General features: G+C 45.0%; 1 protein-coding gene across 1 annotated transcript in view; it reads right to left on the minus strand.

The window, feature by feature from the left end:
• The window catches only part of PPP2R5A (protein phosphatase 2 regulatory subunit B'alpha), an 80,515-nt gene that overhangs the window by 6,640 nt on the left and 53,559 nt on the right, over nt 1-20,316 (minus strand). Inside the window, exons 3-8 of the mRNA XM_069768532.1 lie at nt 17,101-17,202; nt 11,089-11,181; nt 10,100-10,230; nt 2,736-2,795; nt 2,261-2,369; nt 1,190-1,243 (exon numbers count right to left, since the gene is read on the minus strand). Coding sequence (XP_069624633.1) covers nt 1,190-1,243; nt 2,261-2,369; nt 2,736-2,795; nt 10,100-10,230; nt 11,089-11,181; nt 17,101-17,202 — 549 coding nt within the window. The remainder of the gene's footprint in view (nt 1-1,189; nt 1,244-2,260; nt 2,370-2,735; nt 2,796-10,099; nt 10,231-11,088; nt 11,182-17,100; nt 17,203-20,316) is intronic.

The raw sequence follows: 20,316 nt of genomic DNA on the forward strand, positions 1-20,316 counted from the left end.
AATACACCATTACAGCGGACGGATTTCACATACGCTGTTCATCCATGTCAGGGATGTTATGACATTATACTACAGCAGAATTTTAAGTAGCAAAAATGATTAAAGGTATAATAGAAATATTCTTTTCTATTGTGTAAAATTCTCTAATTTTGAGGAATTTGGTGCAAAAGAAAGAAGAAGAAAAAAAGTCTAGGCATTCCATAAGAAAAAAAAAAAAAAAAAAAAAGACAAAAACCTGAATCACGCTCTTTAGAAGTGTTTGCCAAGATGACAAAGACACCGTCCGCCATTATTACTATTAGTGGATCTCATACAACAGACAGATTACTTCCAGATTTCGCTGCTCGCTACTTGCAGCCATTAGGGCTGTGCGGCCGATGTTTGCACCGCTCTTTGTTTTTCACGTTTATGCCATATAATAGCGCAGACCTTTCCCGGAACAGATCGCCCTACACGCCGCACACCCATGTGCACGTCCCGGCTATTATTATTATTAGTCCTGCTGATTTCAAATCTCCGCGGTCGCCCCCTCGTACTACAATCTCTGGAACGATTTTTTGGCTTTCAGCTTAATTGACCGCTCTGGAAGTTCACATCCGATTGCTCCAGCAGGGGATGCAAAATGCTGAAGTCCGTCGTAAGATTTCAATGCAAATGTTCAAACGCTTTTTTTTTTGCATCTGATACGGCTGCAAATGATTGTCCCAAAGATTTAATTAAAAATAAATACTTTTTTTTTTGCATCCATTGAGACCAATGCTAAAATAGTGCACTGCTCAGTGCCCAGGGTATTTATCGGTCATTGGTGCAATCAAGGACCGTAGAGTTTACAAGCTCTTTGCTATAGAGCTTGTAAGCGCTGCTCTGGATCAGTGGCCCTTTGCTCCTCAGACACTACACAGGTTGACTTTGCTCGCAGCATTGGAGAGTGCGCAGTTTGGGCCAACGGCATTACCATGCTGCTCGTACTAACAGTCCATGATCAGTAGCACACATCTCCCCCTCCAAGCAGGAAGCCCGGAGGCAGGGGAGCCGTGTGCTCCTGAAGATGGAAAAGAATAAGCCTTTACAGCAGCCATGATGGTCATCCACAAGCCTTCTAATAAAGCAGAAATTACAACAAAGCTGGAGGTCGTCTGCCCAAAAAGGAGGACCCTGGCACAAAGGAAAGGTATAATACAATACTTACAGGCTCGGTCAGGGTGGTATCCTTTTCCAAAAACTGGACAACACAATAAGCCAGCTGTAGAGACATTTAAAAAAAAAGGTAATATTATAAGCAATGTTTCATTTAAAGGGGCGATCCTCTATTATTATTGTGGAATAATAATAATTATAATTGGTTCTGCTGGAATCAGTCGGTTTCATTGACTTTCCTTAATACACTTGGAGGCCAAGAGTCACTCACAATGTTTGTACATCAGATGGAAAGCCCTGTGGGGGGCGCTGGAGAGAAGCAATTTGAACATTTTCTGCAATATTTTTCCAATTAATTTCCTAAATGTGTGGTTTTCTAACAAAAAAATATATATTTTTTCAAAACGGTTGGACGCTTTAAGAGGATTGTTCCAACCCCATTCACTTCTGTTTCAGAAGCGATGTGACTTCTATATATACCTGCCAGGACATGAGAAGACGTGACTTCACTAGCCAGTGCTCGCCTCCAAATGTGGAAGTGGACGAACCCAAAAGCTTTGTTTAGCAAAAAAAGATCCCACTTGAATAACCTGATTCTAAGAAGCCGGCTCCTCGGGGGCGGGTCTTATCAGATGATGGCAGTGCAGGAAGGGATGATTGGCTGCAATGATGCTATAGGGCCGGGATCAGCAACTTCCAACACTCCGGATGTTGTATAACTACATTTCCCAGCATTCATTGATGCTGGACGTTGTAGCTTAACAACAGTTGGAGTGATAAAAGTTGCAAACCCCTGCTATAGGGTAAATGAAACGATAAAGCGTTACTGATCGATGGGGGTCCGATCGCTGGGACCTCTTGAATGAAGCGGAGGTGCGAGTGCCCATTCATTCTCTATGGCACTGCCAAAGAAAGCAGAATAAAATAATGGCTATTTCCATCAGACGATGATTGGAGTGGAAGCAGAGAATGAACACCTCCTCTGCAGAGCTCAGTACACTACAAGTCCCAGCGATCAATAGGTTGCCCCCTGCCCTATGGATTTTTGAAACAACCCTTTAAAACGTGCAAAAGTGCAAAACACACAGTGAGTGATGCGATCGCAGCAGCGCCCATGTGTCACCTGTGCGTGGAATAACGCCAGGCCTCTCGCCGTGTGCATGGGAATCAGGACTTTCATCAGGAACTGTTTATGTTCAGCTTTTAACGGTAATGCGAAACCATTGATGATGCTGTAGAAAAGGGAAAAGAAAAAAAAAAACGAGGGTTAAAAAAAGCTGCCAAAATGTCTGACTAATAATGATAGAAATCAGCATCTTCAGCAAATAAAGTCACCGTCTAATCTGACGTAACAATGGAAACTCATGGAGGGAAGGATTAATAAATCGCCTGGTTCCGGAGTTTTCTTTCACTGTGTGACTAATCTGCTTCATTTCCAACCTCCCCATGCTGAAACATGGCCACAAGGCTACGTCCCCAGCTGCACACCGCACATGCGCCAAGACCTTCATCTACATCTTTTCAGCAAATATTTTATTTATTTTTATTTACTGCCCAGTGTCGGTGTAACCAAAAAAAGCGTGATATAATTTCATTACCTGCCCAATATTTCAAGCAATTCTGCGACACCATTAAAATGTTCAGTTTCATAGATAAACCTAAAAAAGAAAGAAATTACTGGAAAATAACATACATACAAGTACAGGACATACATTTCTAAAGTGAGAGAAGAGGCTTTGTATTATTGTAAATGTGTTTCTCTCTTTATATGTTGTAATGGGACCATCGTGAGTTTGCACTTAAAGAAGATCTGTCACCAGATGAGGCTGATGGACTTACTTTGAAAAAAATAAATTCTGCAATGAAATCAGCTATGAAAACTAAACGGAAAAGGAGAAAAGAGGAAGAGGAGGAGAAAAAGAGGAAGAGGGGGAGAAAAAGAGGAAGAGGGGGAGAATAAGAGGAAGAGGGGGAGAAAAAGAGGAAGAGGGGGAGAAAAAGAGGAAGAGGGGGAGAAAAAGAGGAAGAGGGGGAGAAAAAGAGGAAGAGGGGGAGAAAAAGAGGAAGAGGGGGAGAAAAAGAGGAAGAGGGGGAGAAAAAGAGGAAGAGGGGGAGAAAAAGAGGAAAAGGGGGAGAAAAAGAGGAAGAGGGGGAGAAAAAGAGGAAGAGGGGGAGAAAAAGAGGAAGAGGAGGAGAAAGAGGAAGAGGAGGAGAAAGAGGAAGAGGGGGAGAAAGAGGAAGAGGGGGAGAAAGAGGAAGAGGGGGAGAAAAAGAGGAAGAGGGGGAGAAAAAGAGGAAGAGGGGGAGAAAAAGAGGAAGAGGGGGAGAAAAAGAGGAAGAGGGGGAGAAAAAGAGGAAGAGGGGGAGAAAAAGAGGAAGAGGGGGAGAAAAAGAGGAAGAGGGGGAGAAAAAGAGGAAGAGGGGGAGAAAAAGAGGAAGAGGGGGAGAAAAAGAGGAAGAGGAGGAGAAAGAGGAAGAGGAGGAGAAAGAGAGGAAGAGGAGGAGAAAAAGAAAGAGGAGGAGAAAAAGAGGAAGAGGAGGAGAAAGAGGAAGAGAAAGAGGAAGAGGAGGAGAAAAAGAGGAAGAGGAGGAGAAAGAGGAAGAGAAAAAGAGGAAGAGGAGGAGAAAAGAGGAGAAGGAAAGAGGAAGAGGAGAAGGAAAGAGGAGGAACAGGAGGAAAGAGGAGGGGCAGAAAAGAAGAGGAATAAAGAGGAGCAAAGAAGAGGAGTAAAGAGAAGGAAAGAAGAGGAATAAAGAGAAGGAAAGAAGAGGAATACAGAGGAGGGAGGAAGAGGAATAAAGAGGAGGGAGGAAGAGGAACAAAAAGGAAAGAAATGTTCTGGTACCAAACACCTGACCTCCTCCACAGATTGAACCCTCAACTCCCAAACCTGTGTTGGCTCAGCAGTTTCTACATGAGCACTTAATACCATATTTTTGGGTCTTGTCCTGAGATCACCAGGTTTTGGGATGAAGTGAGAGTTCTAATCAGCAGGGTTCTTTATGGGGCTTGATCCGGTTATATATTTGTTAAATGTCTCCCTTAAGAGGATGGGGGGGGGGGGGGGAATAAAAAAAATAAAAATAAAAAAAAAATAAGCCAAGCTCTTGTTACATATCCTTACAGCAGCAAGGTGTTTGATAGCCTTCCCTGGAAGCAGACCTCTCCTCCTTCCCTCAGCACCTATTGAATAGAATAGCCGACATTCGTAGGATGGAGTATAGGACGGCTCTTATGAGGGCGAGAGTGGATGGATTTGACTCTGTTTGGGCCCTTGAGACTATTATTGGGCTCAGAGAAATGAGTAGGCTTTTCGTACTCCATTCTGCCTCTTTTGGAACTTGTATCCTTCCCTACCCTCGGTGTGTGAGTCTTGTCCTTTTGTCTTTTTACAAGAGGGACATTTATATTTTATCTAATATACAGTAATTTTCTTCTGTTACTTTTCTGACTACTGAATGCTGGAATTAGCTAACTGAGGAGCTGTGAGTAATTGTTCATACGTATATTTGAAAACTAGTAGTCAATGCTTCATTTTACAATTGGGTGTTGCACCACTAGAGGAAGCATTTCACCATTTTATCTCACGTTATTTTGTCCTTGCAGCTTCTCTAATCCTTTCTCTATTATTTTCTGTATGTTGTTATTGATGTTTGATGGGACTTGCGTCCACTTGTTAAATTACAAAATTTTAATAAAAATTTACAGTTAAAAAAAAAAAAAAAAAAAGGAAAGACGAGGAATAAAGAGGAGGAAAGACGAGGAATAAAGAGGTGGAAAGAAGAGGAATAAAGAGGAGGAAACAAGAGGAATAAAGAGGAGGAAACAAGAGGAATAAAGAGGAGGAAACAAGAGGAATAAAGAGGAGGAATGAAGAGGAGGAATAAAGAGGAGGAATGAAGAGGAGGAATAAAGAGGAGGAAAGAAGAGGAATATAGAGGAGGAAAGAAGAGGAATACAGAGGAGGAAAGAAGAGGAATAAAGAGGAGGAAAGAAGAGGAATAAAGAGGAGGAAAGAAGAGGAGGAAAGAAGAGGAGGAATGAAGAGGAGGAATAAAGAGGAGGAAAGAAGAGGAATAAAGAGGAGGAAAGAAGAGGAATAAAGAGGAGGAAAGAAGAGGAGGAAAGAGGAGGAATGAAGAGGAGGAATAAAGAGGAGGAAAGAAGAGGAATACAGAGAAGGAAAGAAAAGGAATAAAGCGGAGGAATAAAGCGGAGGAATAAAGCGGAGGAATAAAGCGGAGGAATAAAGCGGAGGAATAAAGCGGAGGAATAAAGAGGAGGAATAAAGAGGAGGAATAAAGAGGAGGAATAAAGAGGAGGAATAAAGAGGAGGAAAGAAAAGGAATAAAGAGGAGGAATAAAGAGGAGGAAAGAGGCATAAAGAGGAGGAATGAAGAAGAGGAAAGGAATAAAGAGGAGGAATGAAGAGGAGGAATGAAGAGGAGGAATGAAGAGGAAAGAAGAGAAATAAACAGGAGGAATAAAGAGGAGGAAAAAGGAATAATGAAGGAGAAGAAATGGAACAGGAGGCGGCGACTATGGCCAATCTTGAAAGACACACTGAAGATTTCTTATTATTTAGCTGTAATATGAGAAAATAGAATAAACTGAATAGAATAAAAATAGAAGATTAAACAAAAAGGACACCTCTGGGTTTTTTCCTTTAATGCACACATTTCTATGCTAAAAATATTTTTTTTGCAAGTGGGTTTCATTAAAATTTCCGCACTTTTGCTGCAGAATGAGCTTGGTGTTGATACAAAGTTTGTAAAGCTTACTATTTTCTGTGAAGATTCTGTGTTATGACCACAGACCACATGAATGTTAAGCTGAACTTTGCTGCATTGGTAAGTCAGCTGGGAGGAGCTCATACAGTCAAAGGACTTACAAACTCCCTGTCAGAACAAGCTGACAGATTCTCAGTTCACTCTTTCTGCAACCAACGTGTACGGAAATAGAAAGCCTGTAAAAGCCAAATTGTGCCATTTCCTTTTTTTAATGAGACCTAATAGCAAAAATGATTTTCTGGAAAAAAAAAAAAAAAAAAAATTATCCAATGAAGTCTTTTTTTTTTTATTTAAATAGATTTTTATTAACAAAATAAAGAAGAACATCAGAATGCCATTTACATTGCATTATATCACATACACGTTTTCTTATTTTAATAAACCCCACCATTACCCCAACTACCCCCCTCCCCCCTACGGCAGCTCAGTCTCAATCTTCACCCCACTGAGGCCTTCTCTGCCTCGTGTAATTTATCCTCATCCAGGTCTTAGGAAACTCGACGCCTATACTCCTCAATCCAAATCAAGCCAAGGAGACCATATTTTATTAAACGTTACTAATTTCCCCCTTTTTTTGTACACCCCCTTTTCCAATTTCAGACCATGTTGAACATATTGGAGAAATTCCCTTCTCGCAGGTGGTTCCGCATTTATCCAATTTCGTGCTATTACTTTCCTGGCCATGTATAGTAGCCTAGCGATTGCAATCTTCCAAGTATTGTCAACTCCAATTTCTTCCACATATCCCAGCACGCATACTATCGGGTCTCTAACAACTCTGCACTTATATGCTGCTTCAACCCGGCTCAAAACCACCACCCAAAAAGCAGCCAGTCTCGGACACGTCCACATCATGTGATATATTCCTGCATTCTCACTCGCACACCTCGGACACTCAGAATTGGCACGCAATCCCACTTTGTATAACACTTCCGGAGATTTATATACCCTATGCAGAATGTATAGCTGCGAGAGCCTATATGGTTCACTCAAGGATAGTCGCGGAACCCACTCCATCACCGACTCCCAGGTTTCATTTTCCATCGGTCCCACTTCTCTCTCCCACTTAGCTCTCGCCTTTATAGGGAAATCTAGCAGGAACGTGTGCATAAGGTCCTTGTACAGAGTAGAAATAACTCCCCTTGTAGTCCCGTCACCACACACATACTCCAACACTATATCATCTTGAACCCTGATATCAGCCTTCTTCTTCTGAGCTCTAAAGGCATGTCTCATCTGCGCATACTGATATTCCCCTGTGGATCGCAAACCAAATTCTTCCTGCAATTGGGAGAAGGACTTCAGCTCCTGTCGCTGGATTATCTGGTGAACAAAGCAAATTCCCTTATTCTGCCATTCCAATATTCCTCCCAAGGCCTCAAATTCCTTTAAATTGTGGTTAGACCATATCGGTGTGAATTTAGTCAGCCCTTTAACCCCACGAATCTGCCTTAGTCCATTCCACAATTTACGAATCAGGAACAGGGTTGGGTATACTTTCCCCAGCGCGCCCAATGAGCCATCCTCCAAACACCTGGCCATCGGTCGTCGGTCCGTCACCTCTTCCATTAGCTGTTGTACTGCACTGGATGACGCCCCTCGCGCCCAGCCCTTCAAATGCTGGCTCTGGCCCGCAAGGAAGTATATTTCCGGGTTGGGCAAAGCCAAACCACCATCTTCCTTGGGTCGCTGAAGCGTCTCCAGGCTAATACGTGGATATTGTCTTCCCCATATCAAACTTCTAAAAAGGGCGTTAATCTGCCTGAACTTCCCCCGAGGGATCCAAATTGGTGCGTTATGTAGAACATAAAGAATTTTAGGCATCAGAACCATTTTAATAAGGTTTACCCTACCGACGACCGATAGATGTAGCTTATTCCAGGCATCTACCTTTGCCCTGAGTACCCCCATAACAGGAGTCAAATTTCTTTGCAGGAACTCCGCAACTGGCACCGAAATCCATATTCCAAGGTATTTAAATTGGGAGACCACCTTCAGCCTCTCATCCCCAACATCCTCACTCACATTCTCTCCTATGTCATCCACTCTAAAAAGAACCGTCTTATCCCAATTGTTAGTCCCGACACAGTACCAAATCTCTCAACAATTTCAACAGCCCCTCTTAGTGAATTGTCTGGATCCTCCAGGAACAGCAAAACATCATCCGCATATAACGCTATTTTTTCCTCTACTTTGCCATACCTAAACCCAGGGACCCCATCCGACTGCCGAATCTTAGCAGCAAGAGGTTCTACAGCCAACGCGAACAGGAGGGGTGAGAGCGGGCATCCCTGCCTAGTACCCCTAGCCAGCCCTCTAGGTCGAGACAGCTCCCCGTTTACTCTAATTCTGGCGGATGGTAATGAGTACAACAGCTGTATCCAGGCCACAAACTGCGGACCAAACCCCATACATTCCAGCACCTGCCAGAGGTACCCCCATTCAACACTGTCAAACGCCTTATGTGCATCTAGCGATACAATCACTCTTCGACCGCAGTTGTCAGACTCTACCTGCAAATTTACATATAACCTCCGCAAATTGATCGCCGTTGATCTATCCGGCATAAAGCCAGATTGGTCCGAATGCACCAGACTCGCAATAACACTAGAGAGGCGGAGAGCCAACACCTTGGCCAGAAGCTTGACATCAATAGTTTGGGCGGTACGACTCCGGTTTCCCCAAGTCCTTATCCTTCTTTGGAATGACCACTATTATGGCCTCTCTCATAGAGGCTGGCAAGCACCCACAGGACCTAGCTTCCTCCAATACCATTTTTAATCTAGGAATCAACACTTCTGCCAACCCTTTATAGATCTCAGCGGGTAGCCCATCGACCCCAGGCGCCTTCCCATTAGCCATAGACATCAATGCCCGACTCAATTCCTCCTCAGTGATAGGGGCCTCAAGGATCTCCCTATCTGCCTCATTCAGTCTCGGCAGATCCAGACCTTCCAAGAAAGTCAGTGTGTCCTCGACCGATTCACCAACCCGAGAGGAATACAAATCTGCATAGAAGTCCGCGAAAGCTCTCAAGATTTCAGGCGTTTCCGTTATTTTACCTCCACTAGCAGAATCCAAAGAGTGTATATATGAAGACCCTCTCTGAGCAGCAGCCACTACCGACAGCATATGTCCCACTGTTTCTCCCTCCTGATAAAACAATACCCTTTGGAAATCCCGCTTCCTCTCAGCTTTGCCTAACAGAATTTTTTCCAAATGATCTTGTGCGTTTTTCATCCTTCTCTCTGCCTCAGGGGTTCCCAGTGTGGCCATCCCATCCTCTGCTTCCTTCAACTCCTCAACTGCCGCTTTTTCTACCTCTCTCGTCCTCCGCTTACACCTACTAATGTCCCTAAACAGTAGTCCCCTCAGGTACGCCTTCATTGCATCCCATATGGTAAGAGCGTCGGCGCTTCCATCATTTAAGAGAAAGAATTCCGCCACCTCCCGTCCTATACTTTCCAACTCAATACTCTGTAACCAATTAGGATGAATCTTCCATTCTCTCCCACTTAGCGAGTGAGCCCCCTCCAATCTAACCTCTACTTCAATTGGACTATGGTCCGACAAGGCCCTTGGCAGATATCTCACCTCCCCAACCAGTGTGTCCAAAATCCTGTTACCCAGAGCCATATCAATCCTAGAGAGTGTGGCATGTGCCGGTGAATAACATGAGTACCCTCTCTCCCCCACATGTCTAACCCTCCAAAGATCAATCAAACCTATCTCCTGTATATAGGTGCCAAATGTTGTTATATGTCCCTCCGACCTATTCTGAGTATTTTTATTTTTATCCCAATATTCATCACAGATATTGTTTAGATCCCCGATAATTATTAACGGTGTCGGCCCCCATCTTTCCACTCGCTCCATTACTTCTCTGATTTTCCTGCTAGAGTAGGGAGGCAGAATATACATCGCTGCAACACACAAGGGTCCATAGTCTTTAAAAGGAGAAAGTATTAGGATTTTTGTTAATACTTTTTGTACATTTTCCATCCCTTCTGATCCTTTAAACCAGTAAAAACGTACTCGACTTCGCACCGATTGATTTTTGCACAACGTGTTATTTCTATACCGCGGTTCCTACAGATACGTCGCACCCATCGCCTCGACACGCGTTACATTTTCTGCCCTCGGCATATATTCACATCAAGAATCAAAATACCTGAGAAAAATGTTGTTGATTTGCTTTCTGATGAACGCTCTTAGGCCGAGGAACTTGCCGTAAATCCGGTGTAATACAGTCTTTAGGAAATCTCGCTCCCGAGGATCTTCGCTGTCAAACAGCTCCAGGAGCTGAAATGTGACAAAGGCGCAAACGTCACAGGAAATTCTGCTTTAAGCAACTACAAGAAACATGGAGTCAGAGATAGAGAGAGACATATATATATCCAAAAATATAAGTACTGGTGTAAGATGCAATAGAACGAGGCTGTAATTACAGAACCAATCATCTGCTAATCAATGACGAGACTGATTATAGGGTAACGAAGCAATGGGACACCTAACAGGGCAGGTTATAGTCCAAACACCTCGCCCTGGACTCTGTGCCCTGCAGTCTTGTTACATATGTACGGAGGCTGTATAGGACTTTTATCATGCAACAGCGCCACTCTACGTCCATTGGTCATGTGTGGTATTGCAGTTTCCATTTTCTTAGGACGGCGCTGCAATAACAGACAACTCATCTGCAAGAATCACGCTTTTGGTGACTGACATTGCATAAAGAAACGTCCATCAAGCTCAACCGAGGAGGTGGCACACGCACAATCGCAATCTAGTTCCATATGTTTAGACGACATTGATTTTGGCAAGTAGTTCCTCCTCCTGTAGCTTTCTAGACAACTACAACTCCCATCATAATGAGAAAGAACAACAGTTTAGAAACTATTGCTCTAGTCACACGTCACTCGTCTGACATTGACGCTGCAAACACAGACCATGATTTCCAGATTGTGTCAGGAGACTTTATGGCTAAACTCGGCAGCACCATTGGCATTTATCAGGTCAGGAACCTCGTGGTCGTTTCAGACATCACAGTTTGTACTGGGACCATTAAGAGAAGTCTTAGTCTTATGTCAAATGCTTTATAAAAGAATAAAAAAAAAAAAAAAAAAAAAAAAAAAAAAAATCACATGAGAAGATGAGAATTACCTGTTGCACAAATTTCTGGTCCACAAACCTCTTTGCAATACTTGGCTGAAAATCTGGACTCTCCAGGAACCTCAGGAAGAACTCATATACAAGCTGTAAAAGTATGGAAAAATATTATTTTTACACGCAAATAGGCCAATGTTCTATATATAAAAAAAAGTTTAAAAAAAAAACATCAGATCCTTCAACTTGGATCCAATTGTTCTCTTGTTTCTACAAGACTGGGGAGTTCGCCACTCCTCTGTGGGTCATTTGCATTTAAGCGGTTCCATCCAGCATGTCCACATGGATTTTCCCTCTCTGAACCCTGCTTATACAGGTACTATACAGATTACCAGGTTTTAAATACATCAGATAGGCATTATATCCCCTTTACCCCCAAGGGTGGTTTGCACGTTAATGACCGGGCCACTTTTTACAATTCTGACCACTGTCCCTTTATGAGGTTATAACTCTGGAACGCTTCAACGGATCCTGGTGATTCTGACAATGTTTTCTCGTGACATATTGTACTTCATGACAGTGGTAAAATTTCTTTGATAGTACCTGCTTTTATTTGTGAAAAAAACGGAAATTTGGCGAAAATCTTGAAAATTTTGCAATTTTCAAACTTTGAATTTTTATGCAATTAAATCACATAGATATGTCACACAAAATACTTAATAAGTAACATTTCCCACATGTCTACTTTACATCAGCATAATTTTGGAACCAAAATTTTTTTTGTTAGGGAGTTATAAGGGTTAAAAGTTGACCAGCAATTTCTCATTTGTACAACACCATTTTTTTTTTTTAGGGACCACATCTCATTTGAAGTCATTTTGAGGGGTCTATATGATAGAAAATACCCAAGTGTGACACCATTCTAAAAACTACACCCCTCAAGGTGCTCAAAACCACATTCAAGAAGTTTATTAACCCTTCAGGTGTTTAATAGGAATTTTTGGAATGTTTATATAAAAATGAACATTTAACTTTTTTTCACAAAAAATTTACTTCAGCTCCAATTTGTTTTATTTTACCAAGGGTAACAGGAGAAAATGGACCCCAAAAGTTGTTGTACAATTTGTCCTGAGTACACCGATACCCCATATGTGGGGATAAACCACTGTTTGGGCGCATGACAGAGCTTGGAAGCGAAGGAGGGCAATTTGACTTTTCAATGCAAAATTGACAGGAATTGAGATGGGACGCCATGTTGCGTTTGGAGAGCCACTGATGTGCCTAAACATTGAAACCCCCCACAAGTGACACCACTTTGGAAAGTAGACCCCCTAAGGAACTTATCTAGAGGTGTGGTGAGCACTTTGACCCACCAAGTGCTTCACAGAAGTTTATAATGCAGAACCGTAAAAATAAAAAATCATATTTTTTCACAAAAATTATCTTTTCGCCCCCAATTTTTTATTTTCCGAAGGGTAAGAGAAGAAATTGGACCCCATAAGTTGTTGTCCAATTTGTCCCGAGTACGCTGATACCCCATATGTGGCGGTAAACCACTGTTTGGGCGCATGGGAGAGCTCGGAAGGGAAGGATCGCCGTTTGACTTTTCAATGCAAAATTGACAGGAATTGAGATGGGACGCCATGTTGCGTTTGGAGAGCCACTGATGTGCCTAAACACTGAAACCCCCCACAAGTGACACCATTTTGGAAAGTAGACCCCCTAAGGAACTTATCTAGAGGTGTGGTGAGCACTTTGACCCCCCAAGGGCTTCACAGAAGTTTATAATGCAGAGCCATAAAAATAAAACAAAATTTTTTTCCCACAAAAATTATTTTTTAGCCCCCAGTTTTGTATTTTTCCAAGGGTAGCAGGAGAAATTGGACCCTAAATGTTGTTGTCCAATTTGTCCTGAGTGCGCTGATACCCGATATGTGGGGGGGAACCACCGTTTGGGCGCATGGGAGGGCTCGGAAGGGAAGGAGCATCATTTGGAATGCAGACTTAGATGGATTGGTCTGCAGGCGTCACATTGCGTTTGCAGAGCCCCTAATGCACCTAAACAGTAGAAACCCCCCACAAGTGACCCCATATTGGAAACTAGACCCCTCAATGAACTTATCTAGATGTGTTGTGAGAACTTTGAACCCCCAAGTGTTTCACTACAGTTTATAACGCAGAGCCGTGAAAATAAAAAATCTTTTTTTTTCCCACAAAAATTATTTTTTAGCCCCCAGTTTTGTATTTTACCAAGGGTAACAGGAGAAATTGGACCCCAAAAGTTGTTGTCCTATTTGTCCTGAGTACGCTGATACCCCATATGTTGGGGTAAACCTCTGTTTGGGCACACGGGAGAGCTCGGAAGGGAAGGAGCGCCGTTTTACTTTTTCAACGCAGAATTGGCTGGAATTGAGATCGGACGCCATGTCGTGTTAGGAGAGCCCCTGATGTGCCTAAACAGTGGAAACCCCACAATTATAACTGAAACCCTAATCCAAACACACCCCTAACCCTAATTCCAACGGTAACCCTAACCACACCTCTAACCCTGACACACCCCTAACCCTAATCCCAACCCTATTCCCAATTGTAAATGTAATCTAAACCCTAACTCTAACTTTAGCCCCAACCCTAACCCTAACCCTAACTGTAGCCCCAACCCTAACCCTAACCCTAACCCTAGCCCTAACCCTAGCCCTAACCCTAGCCCTAACCCTAACCCTAGCCCTAACCCTAGCCCTAACCCTAATGGGAAAATGGAAATAAATACATTTTTTTAATTTTTCCCTAACTAAGGGGGTGATGAAGGGGGGTTTGATTTACTTTTATAGCGGGTTATTTAGCGGATTTTTATGATTGGCAGCCGTCACACACTGAAAGACGCTTTTTATTGCAAAAAATATTTTTTGCGTTACCAAATTTTGAGAGCTATAATTTTTCCATATTTTGGTCCACAGAATCATGTGAGGTCTTGTTTTTTGCGGGACGAGTTGACGTTTTTATTGGTAACATTTTCGGGCACGTGACATTTTTTGATCGCTTTTTATTCCGATTTTTGTGAGGAAGAATGACCAAAAACCAGCTATTCAAGAATTTCTTTTGGGAGAGGCGTTTATACCGTTCCGCGTTTGGTAAAATTGATGAAGCAGTTTTATTCTTCGGGTCAGTACGATTACAGCGACACCTCATTTATATCTTTTTTTTATGTTTTGGCGCTTTTATACGATAAAAACTATTTTACAGAAAAAATAATTATTTTTGCATCGCTTTATTCTCAGGACTATAACTTTTTAATTTTTTTGCTGATGATGCTGTATGGCGGTTCGTTTTTTGCGGGACAAGATGACGTTTTCAGCGGTACCATGGTTATTTATATCTGTCTTTTTGATCGCGTGTTATTCCACTTTTTGTTCGGCGGTATGATAATAAAGCGTTGTTTTTTGCCTCTTTTTTTTTTTTTCTTACGGTGTTTACTGAAGGGGTTAACTAGTGGGCCAGTTTTATAGGTCGGGTCGTTACGGACGCGGCGATACTAAATAGGTGTACTTTTATTGTTTTTTTTTTTTATTTAGATGAAGAAATGTATTTATGGGAATAATATTTTTTTTTTTCTTCATTATTTTGGAATATTTTTTTTTATTTTATTTTTTTTACACATTTGGAATTTTTTTTTTAACTTTTTTACTTTGTCCCGGGGGGGACATCACAGATCAGTGATCTGACAGTTTGCATAGCACTCTGTCAGATCACTGATCTGACTTGCAGCGCTGCAGGCTTCACAGTGCCTGCTCTGAGCAGGCTCTGTGAAGCCACCTCCCTCCCCGCAGGACCCGGATCCGCGGCCATCTTGGATCCGGGCCTGGAGCAGGGAGGGAGGGAGGTAAGACCCTCGCAGCAACGCGATCACATCGCGTTGCTGCGGGGGGCTCAGGGAAGCCCACAGGGAGCCCCCTCCCTGCGCGGTGCTTCCCTGCACCGCCGGCACATCGCGATCATCTTTGATCGCGGTGTGCCGGGGGTTAATGTGTTGGGGGCGGTCCGTGACCGCTCCTGGCACATAGTGCCGGATGTCAGCTGCGATAAGCAGCTGACACCCGGCCGCGATAGGCGGCGCTCCCCCCGTGAGCGCTGCCGATCGCTATGACGTACTATTCCGTCCAGGGTCAGATAGGCCCAGGGCACCTGGACGGGATAGTACGTCTAAGGTCACAGAGGGCATATACATTAGAGAGGACTGCTCTATATGGGTATACCTTGACGATTGGTGGAGCAGCTTAGTATACATTTTTTTTTTTTGCAAAAAAAATGTATCAACTAAATACCCTGTTTGTTTGTTTTTTCATCTTTTGACAAGCTTTTGCTTATTACTGTGATGATTTTTTTTACAACAGAGTATTTTTGACCTCACTGTGCTCTTTTGTGCCTTCTACATGGATGTAGATTAGAAAATAGTCTGGAAAATATTATGTCAGGGTTTGCCACCTGAGCGTTAACAGAAAATCAGCAGGAGGTTAAGGGTATGTGCACACGCTGCGGATTTTGCTGCAGATCCGCAGCGTTTCCGCAGCTGGGGATCCGCAGCTGTTTCCAATGAGTTTACAGTACCATGTTAACCTATGGGAAACGAAATCCGCAGTGCATATGCTGCGGAAAAAAACGCGCGGAAACGCAGTGGTTTACATTCCGCAGCATGTCTATTCTTTGTGCAGATTCTGCTGCGATTTAACACCTGCTCCAATAGAAAACTGCAGGTGTAAAGCCGCAGCGGAATCCGCAGTAGAAACAGCAATAAATCCGCAGGAAAAACCGCAGCGGTTTTGCACTGCGGTTTTTCCAAATCCGCAGTCCTCCAGAATACGTGTGCACATACCCTGAATGAATCACTTAAAATGCAAAAAGTTTAAGAGTCAATCAGCTTAAATCAAGAGACTGACACCAAAGCCTCTACCAGATCACAAGATTTACATAAAAGGACGTTCCTCTGTACAATCGAGGCTTTGTCCTCCATGATACAAGATGCCATAAATCTCGCATCACATTCCCCAGGACGGCGGCAGCTTCTCGTATACGCTCTGTAACATTACTGATGGTTCATGAATTATTCTGCCTGGTGTAGGGGCGAAGCGTGACACAGGGTGTCAGGGGAACAGCCGGGGAAAGCCTGCGAATATCCCCACCCGCTGTTAGCAAGTTCAAGGGTGCGGTTTACAGAGCAAGAGGAATTGAGCCATTACATTTTATATGTTTAATCCAGAAACTAGGCAGTGTTTATTAAAAAAAAATATACAAATATGATACAAAAGCAGACAAAAAGGTAATAAAGAGGGATAACCAAAAGAAAATAGTACTAAATCTCATGTCATAGAAATGGTGCAGATTTCCAGGACTGACAATGATTATAATAGAAAATCTGTATTTATCAGATAAAGGTCATGCTCAAATACCTCCCCTAGTTGACCTCAGATTGGGGCTGATTAATGGGATGGAGCTAGACATCAAAAAAGTATGGGATTTCAGGATCTCTCCCAACCTGGAGGTCCCAGGCGGGAGATATTAATGCCATATTTCTCATCAGGATTTTAGCTTTCCATGGATAGGAAACATGGCATATATATCGTTATTCATCTGTCCAATATTATTTTGGAGCTGATGTGGCGACCAAACAGGGATGTAGGTAAATGCGTTATGTTTGCCACGATACCAAAAATAAATGTCTTCCATAACTGTAGGACCTGTGCCGTCCCATCCTAAATGTATCGGAGGGGAGCTTCTGCTCCATACATTGTCTATCGGACTGCTAAGGATAGCGCTCGGATATTTCCAACAGTCCGATAGACAATGAATGGAGCGGAGGTTGAGAATGCTCCTATGGAGAGGGGACAACTTATTCTTTTTTCACCAGTGTGAGCAGAGTCGGGGCCTTATTTGACCAAGGGAGACCATATATGATGGAGAGCGGAGAGACGGTGTCCATGATAGAAGATAACAAGACATGACACCTGCGTTACTTAATAATAAAGCCCCCCCCCCACCCTTCCCCTAGAAAAAATAAATTGGGGTGCACTGTACCTGTATGTGAGGCCATGAGGCTTCTAATGTTGGCTCATCCTCTTCCGGATCAAAGTCTGGATTGTCGCTAGGAGGGAGCGTCCTAAAGATATTGGAACTAATCTGTAAAAAAAAATAAAATAAATTAAAAATACGCAAAAAAAAAAAAAACAACCCATAGTGACTGATGTATATGTGATGTGCAGCCGCTGACTTACAGATTTCTCCACCATTACTGTGCATGTTATCCAGGGCCTCTCGCTTCTATAGGTAGCGTGCACCTAACCTGCCAGGCATGGCCGCCGATACCTGGACTGCAGCCCGGGGCCACGTACGCAGCCCCTCTCGCCTCCAGGTGCAGAGGTGACAGGCTCGGGTTAACCCCTTTACACTTGCTCAAATGACTCCATATCATAAATCCTACACTGGGGAAGATTTACCAAATTTTGACACATTAGACTAATGTCAACCAGAAGTGCCAATATCGGCAGCAGGGCACAACAGCCATGATATACCCGCACCCCATCCAGGACATGCCGGCCGGCCACTTCTTACTGCATTTTCCCTTTAAAGAACTTAAAATCGGCTGCATAATACAATCCGGGCAGAATGAGGGCGACAATACAGCAGGACATCATGGAGAAAGCTCCAAACAAGGGCAAGGAATGGGACCATCAGCTGCAGCCTGATTAGTGGAAAACAACTAAAACGATCATCGAAAACATCCACCTCCTAATAAAACAGGAGGCAAGAAATGGTAAAGAATAAGAAAATCTTGTGCAGACTGAAAGCGCAAAAGTAGAAAATACGTCCTGTATCTGCGTGTAATATCACACGCAGGAAATGGCGCTTCCTGCTAAACACATGGAGGATACCTGCACATGGAACTGTGGAAACAGACAGCAGCGAGGAGAACCAGGCAGGGATGGCAGCGAGGAGCGCCAGGCGGGGACAGCAGCGAGGAGCGCCAGGCGGGGGACAGCAGCGAGGAGCGCCAGGCGGGGGACAGCAGCGAGGAGCACCAGGCGGGGGACAGCAGCGAGGAGCGCCAGGCGGGGGACAGCAGCGAGGAGCGCCAGGCGGGGACGGCAGCGAGGAGCGCCAGGTGGGGGACGGCAGCGAGGAGCGCCAGGCGGGGGACGGCAGCGAGGAGCGCCAGGCGGGGACAGCAGCGAGGAGCGCCAGGCGGGGACAGCAGCGAGGAGCGCCAGGCGGGGACGGCAGCGAGGAGCGCCAGGCGGGGGACAGCAGCGAGGAGCGCCAGGCGGGGACAGCAGCGAGGAGCGCCAGACGGGGACAGCAGCGAGGAGCGCCAGGCGGGGACAGCAGCGAGGAGCGCCAAGCGGGGACAGTAGCGAGGAGCGCCAGGCGGGGACAGCAGCGAGGAGCGCCAAGCGGGGACGGCAGCGAGGAGCGCCAGGCGGGGACGGCAGCGAGGAGCGCCAGACGGGTACAGGGACAGCAGTGAGGAGCGCCAGACGGGGACGGCAGTGAGGAGCGCCAGACGGGGAGAGCAGCGAGGAGCACCAGACGGGCACAGGGACAGCAGTGTGGAGCGCCAGACAGGGACAGAGACAGCAGCGAGGAGAGCCAGACAGGCACGGGGACAGCAGCGAGGAGAGCCAGACAGGCACGGGGACAGCAGCTACGAGAGCCAGACGGGCACGGGGACAGCAGCGAGGAGCACCAGACGGGCACAGGGACAGCAGTGAGGAGCGCCAGACAGGCACAAGGACAGCAGTGAGGAGCGCCAGACAGGGACAGAGACAGCAGCGAGGAGAGCCAGACAGGCATGGGGACAGCAGCGAGGAGAGCCAGACAGGCACGGGGACAGCAGCGAGGAGAGCCAGACAGGCACGGGGACAGCAGCGAGGAGAGCCAGACAGGCACGGGGACAGCAGCGAGGAGCGCCAGACAGGCACAAGGACAGCAGCGAGGAGCACCAGGACAGGCACAGGGACAGCAGTGAGGAGCACCAGACAGGGACAGAGACAGCAGTGAGGAGAGCCAGACAGGCACGGGGACAGCAGCGAGGAGTGCCAGACAGGCACGGGGACAGCAGCGAGGAGAGCCAGACGGGCACGGGGACAGCAGCGAGGAGAGCCAGACGGGCACGGGGACAGCAGCGAGGAGAGCCAGACGGGCACGGGGACAGCAGCAAGGAGCGCCAGACAGGCACAGCAGCTACGAGAGCCAGACGGGCACGTGGACAGCAGCAAGCCACAGACAAATTCCTACTTTTGTCCTCTTGTTCAAAAGAGGAGATCAGAAAATTTTCACTTTCCCTGGTGGGCCATCATTCAGTTCTCCATCACATGCACATGGACCCCCACTAGTGACAATTTACAGGATGCAATTGTTTGAGTAGAAAGCATGGACCTGAAGAAAACTAATCCAGCATAAAAGGAAACACATCCACAATATCTCAGGCATTATCCGCTAGTCACAACCAGGAGCCGGCTGCATAAGTGAGGACTTCCGGCTGATCAGCGGGGGGTGGTTGCTGGGGGTCGGACCCCTACCTAATGGTAGGTCACCAATGCTAAAGTATTGGAAAACGTTACACTTGAGTTTATACAGAATGAAGGCAGCCATCATGGCACTAAAGGTGCGTTTTTTTTTTTGTTTTTTTTAAAGGGCTGCATCCCCTACAAAGCGATGTGCTTCGCTTGCACTGTCACTTCGTGCTGACAAACCCCCTTTAAAATGTGCACGACGTCCCTGTTAAGTGTTGGATGTTCCGTCCATCAGCAGCTCATCAGTACAAGGTCTTGTGGATGTTTACAAGGCGGCCATAGAGACTGTCAGCGAGACGGGACGCTTGGATACGATTAGTAGAACCTGCAATTCTTCCACTTCCTAAGATTTGCAAACATTATGATCGTATATTCAAAAAAAGTCTGCACAAATGTCGAATAATGCGCAGGTAATGTGAAATATCAGTAGAAGTGGCAGGGTAAAGCATGGTGGACAACTGTCTTCTATTTCGGTTGGAAATCCGATGTGCATCTTATTCTTCTGCCATCAGCGCTCACCCAGTTCCATCTGGTCTCTACCTCCTGAGAGGAAAAGCCCACCGAGCCAACCACTGACCAAGAAGGTAAGAGCTTCACGTGCTTCATGTTTTAGTGTCCATTGTGCAGGAAAAAAATGAACCTGGCAACATCATTCTTCAAGGTCGGTACAATTATGTTGATAATATAAAAATTCTTTAGCTATTTTTATATTTTACTGCCA

Source organism: Ranitomeya imitator, chromosome 5 (genome assembly GCF_032444005.1).
Source record: "Ranitomeya imitator isolate aRanImi1 chromosome 5, aRanImi1.pri, whole genome shotgun sequence".
Classification (NCBI taxonomy): domain Eukaryota; kingdom Metazoa; phylum Chordata; class Amphibia; order Anura; family Dendrobatidae; genus Ranitomeya; species Ranitomeya imitator.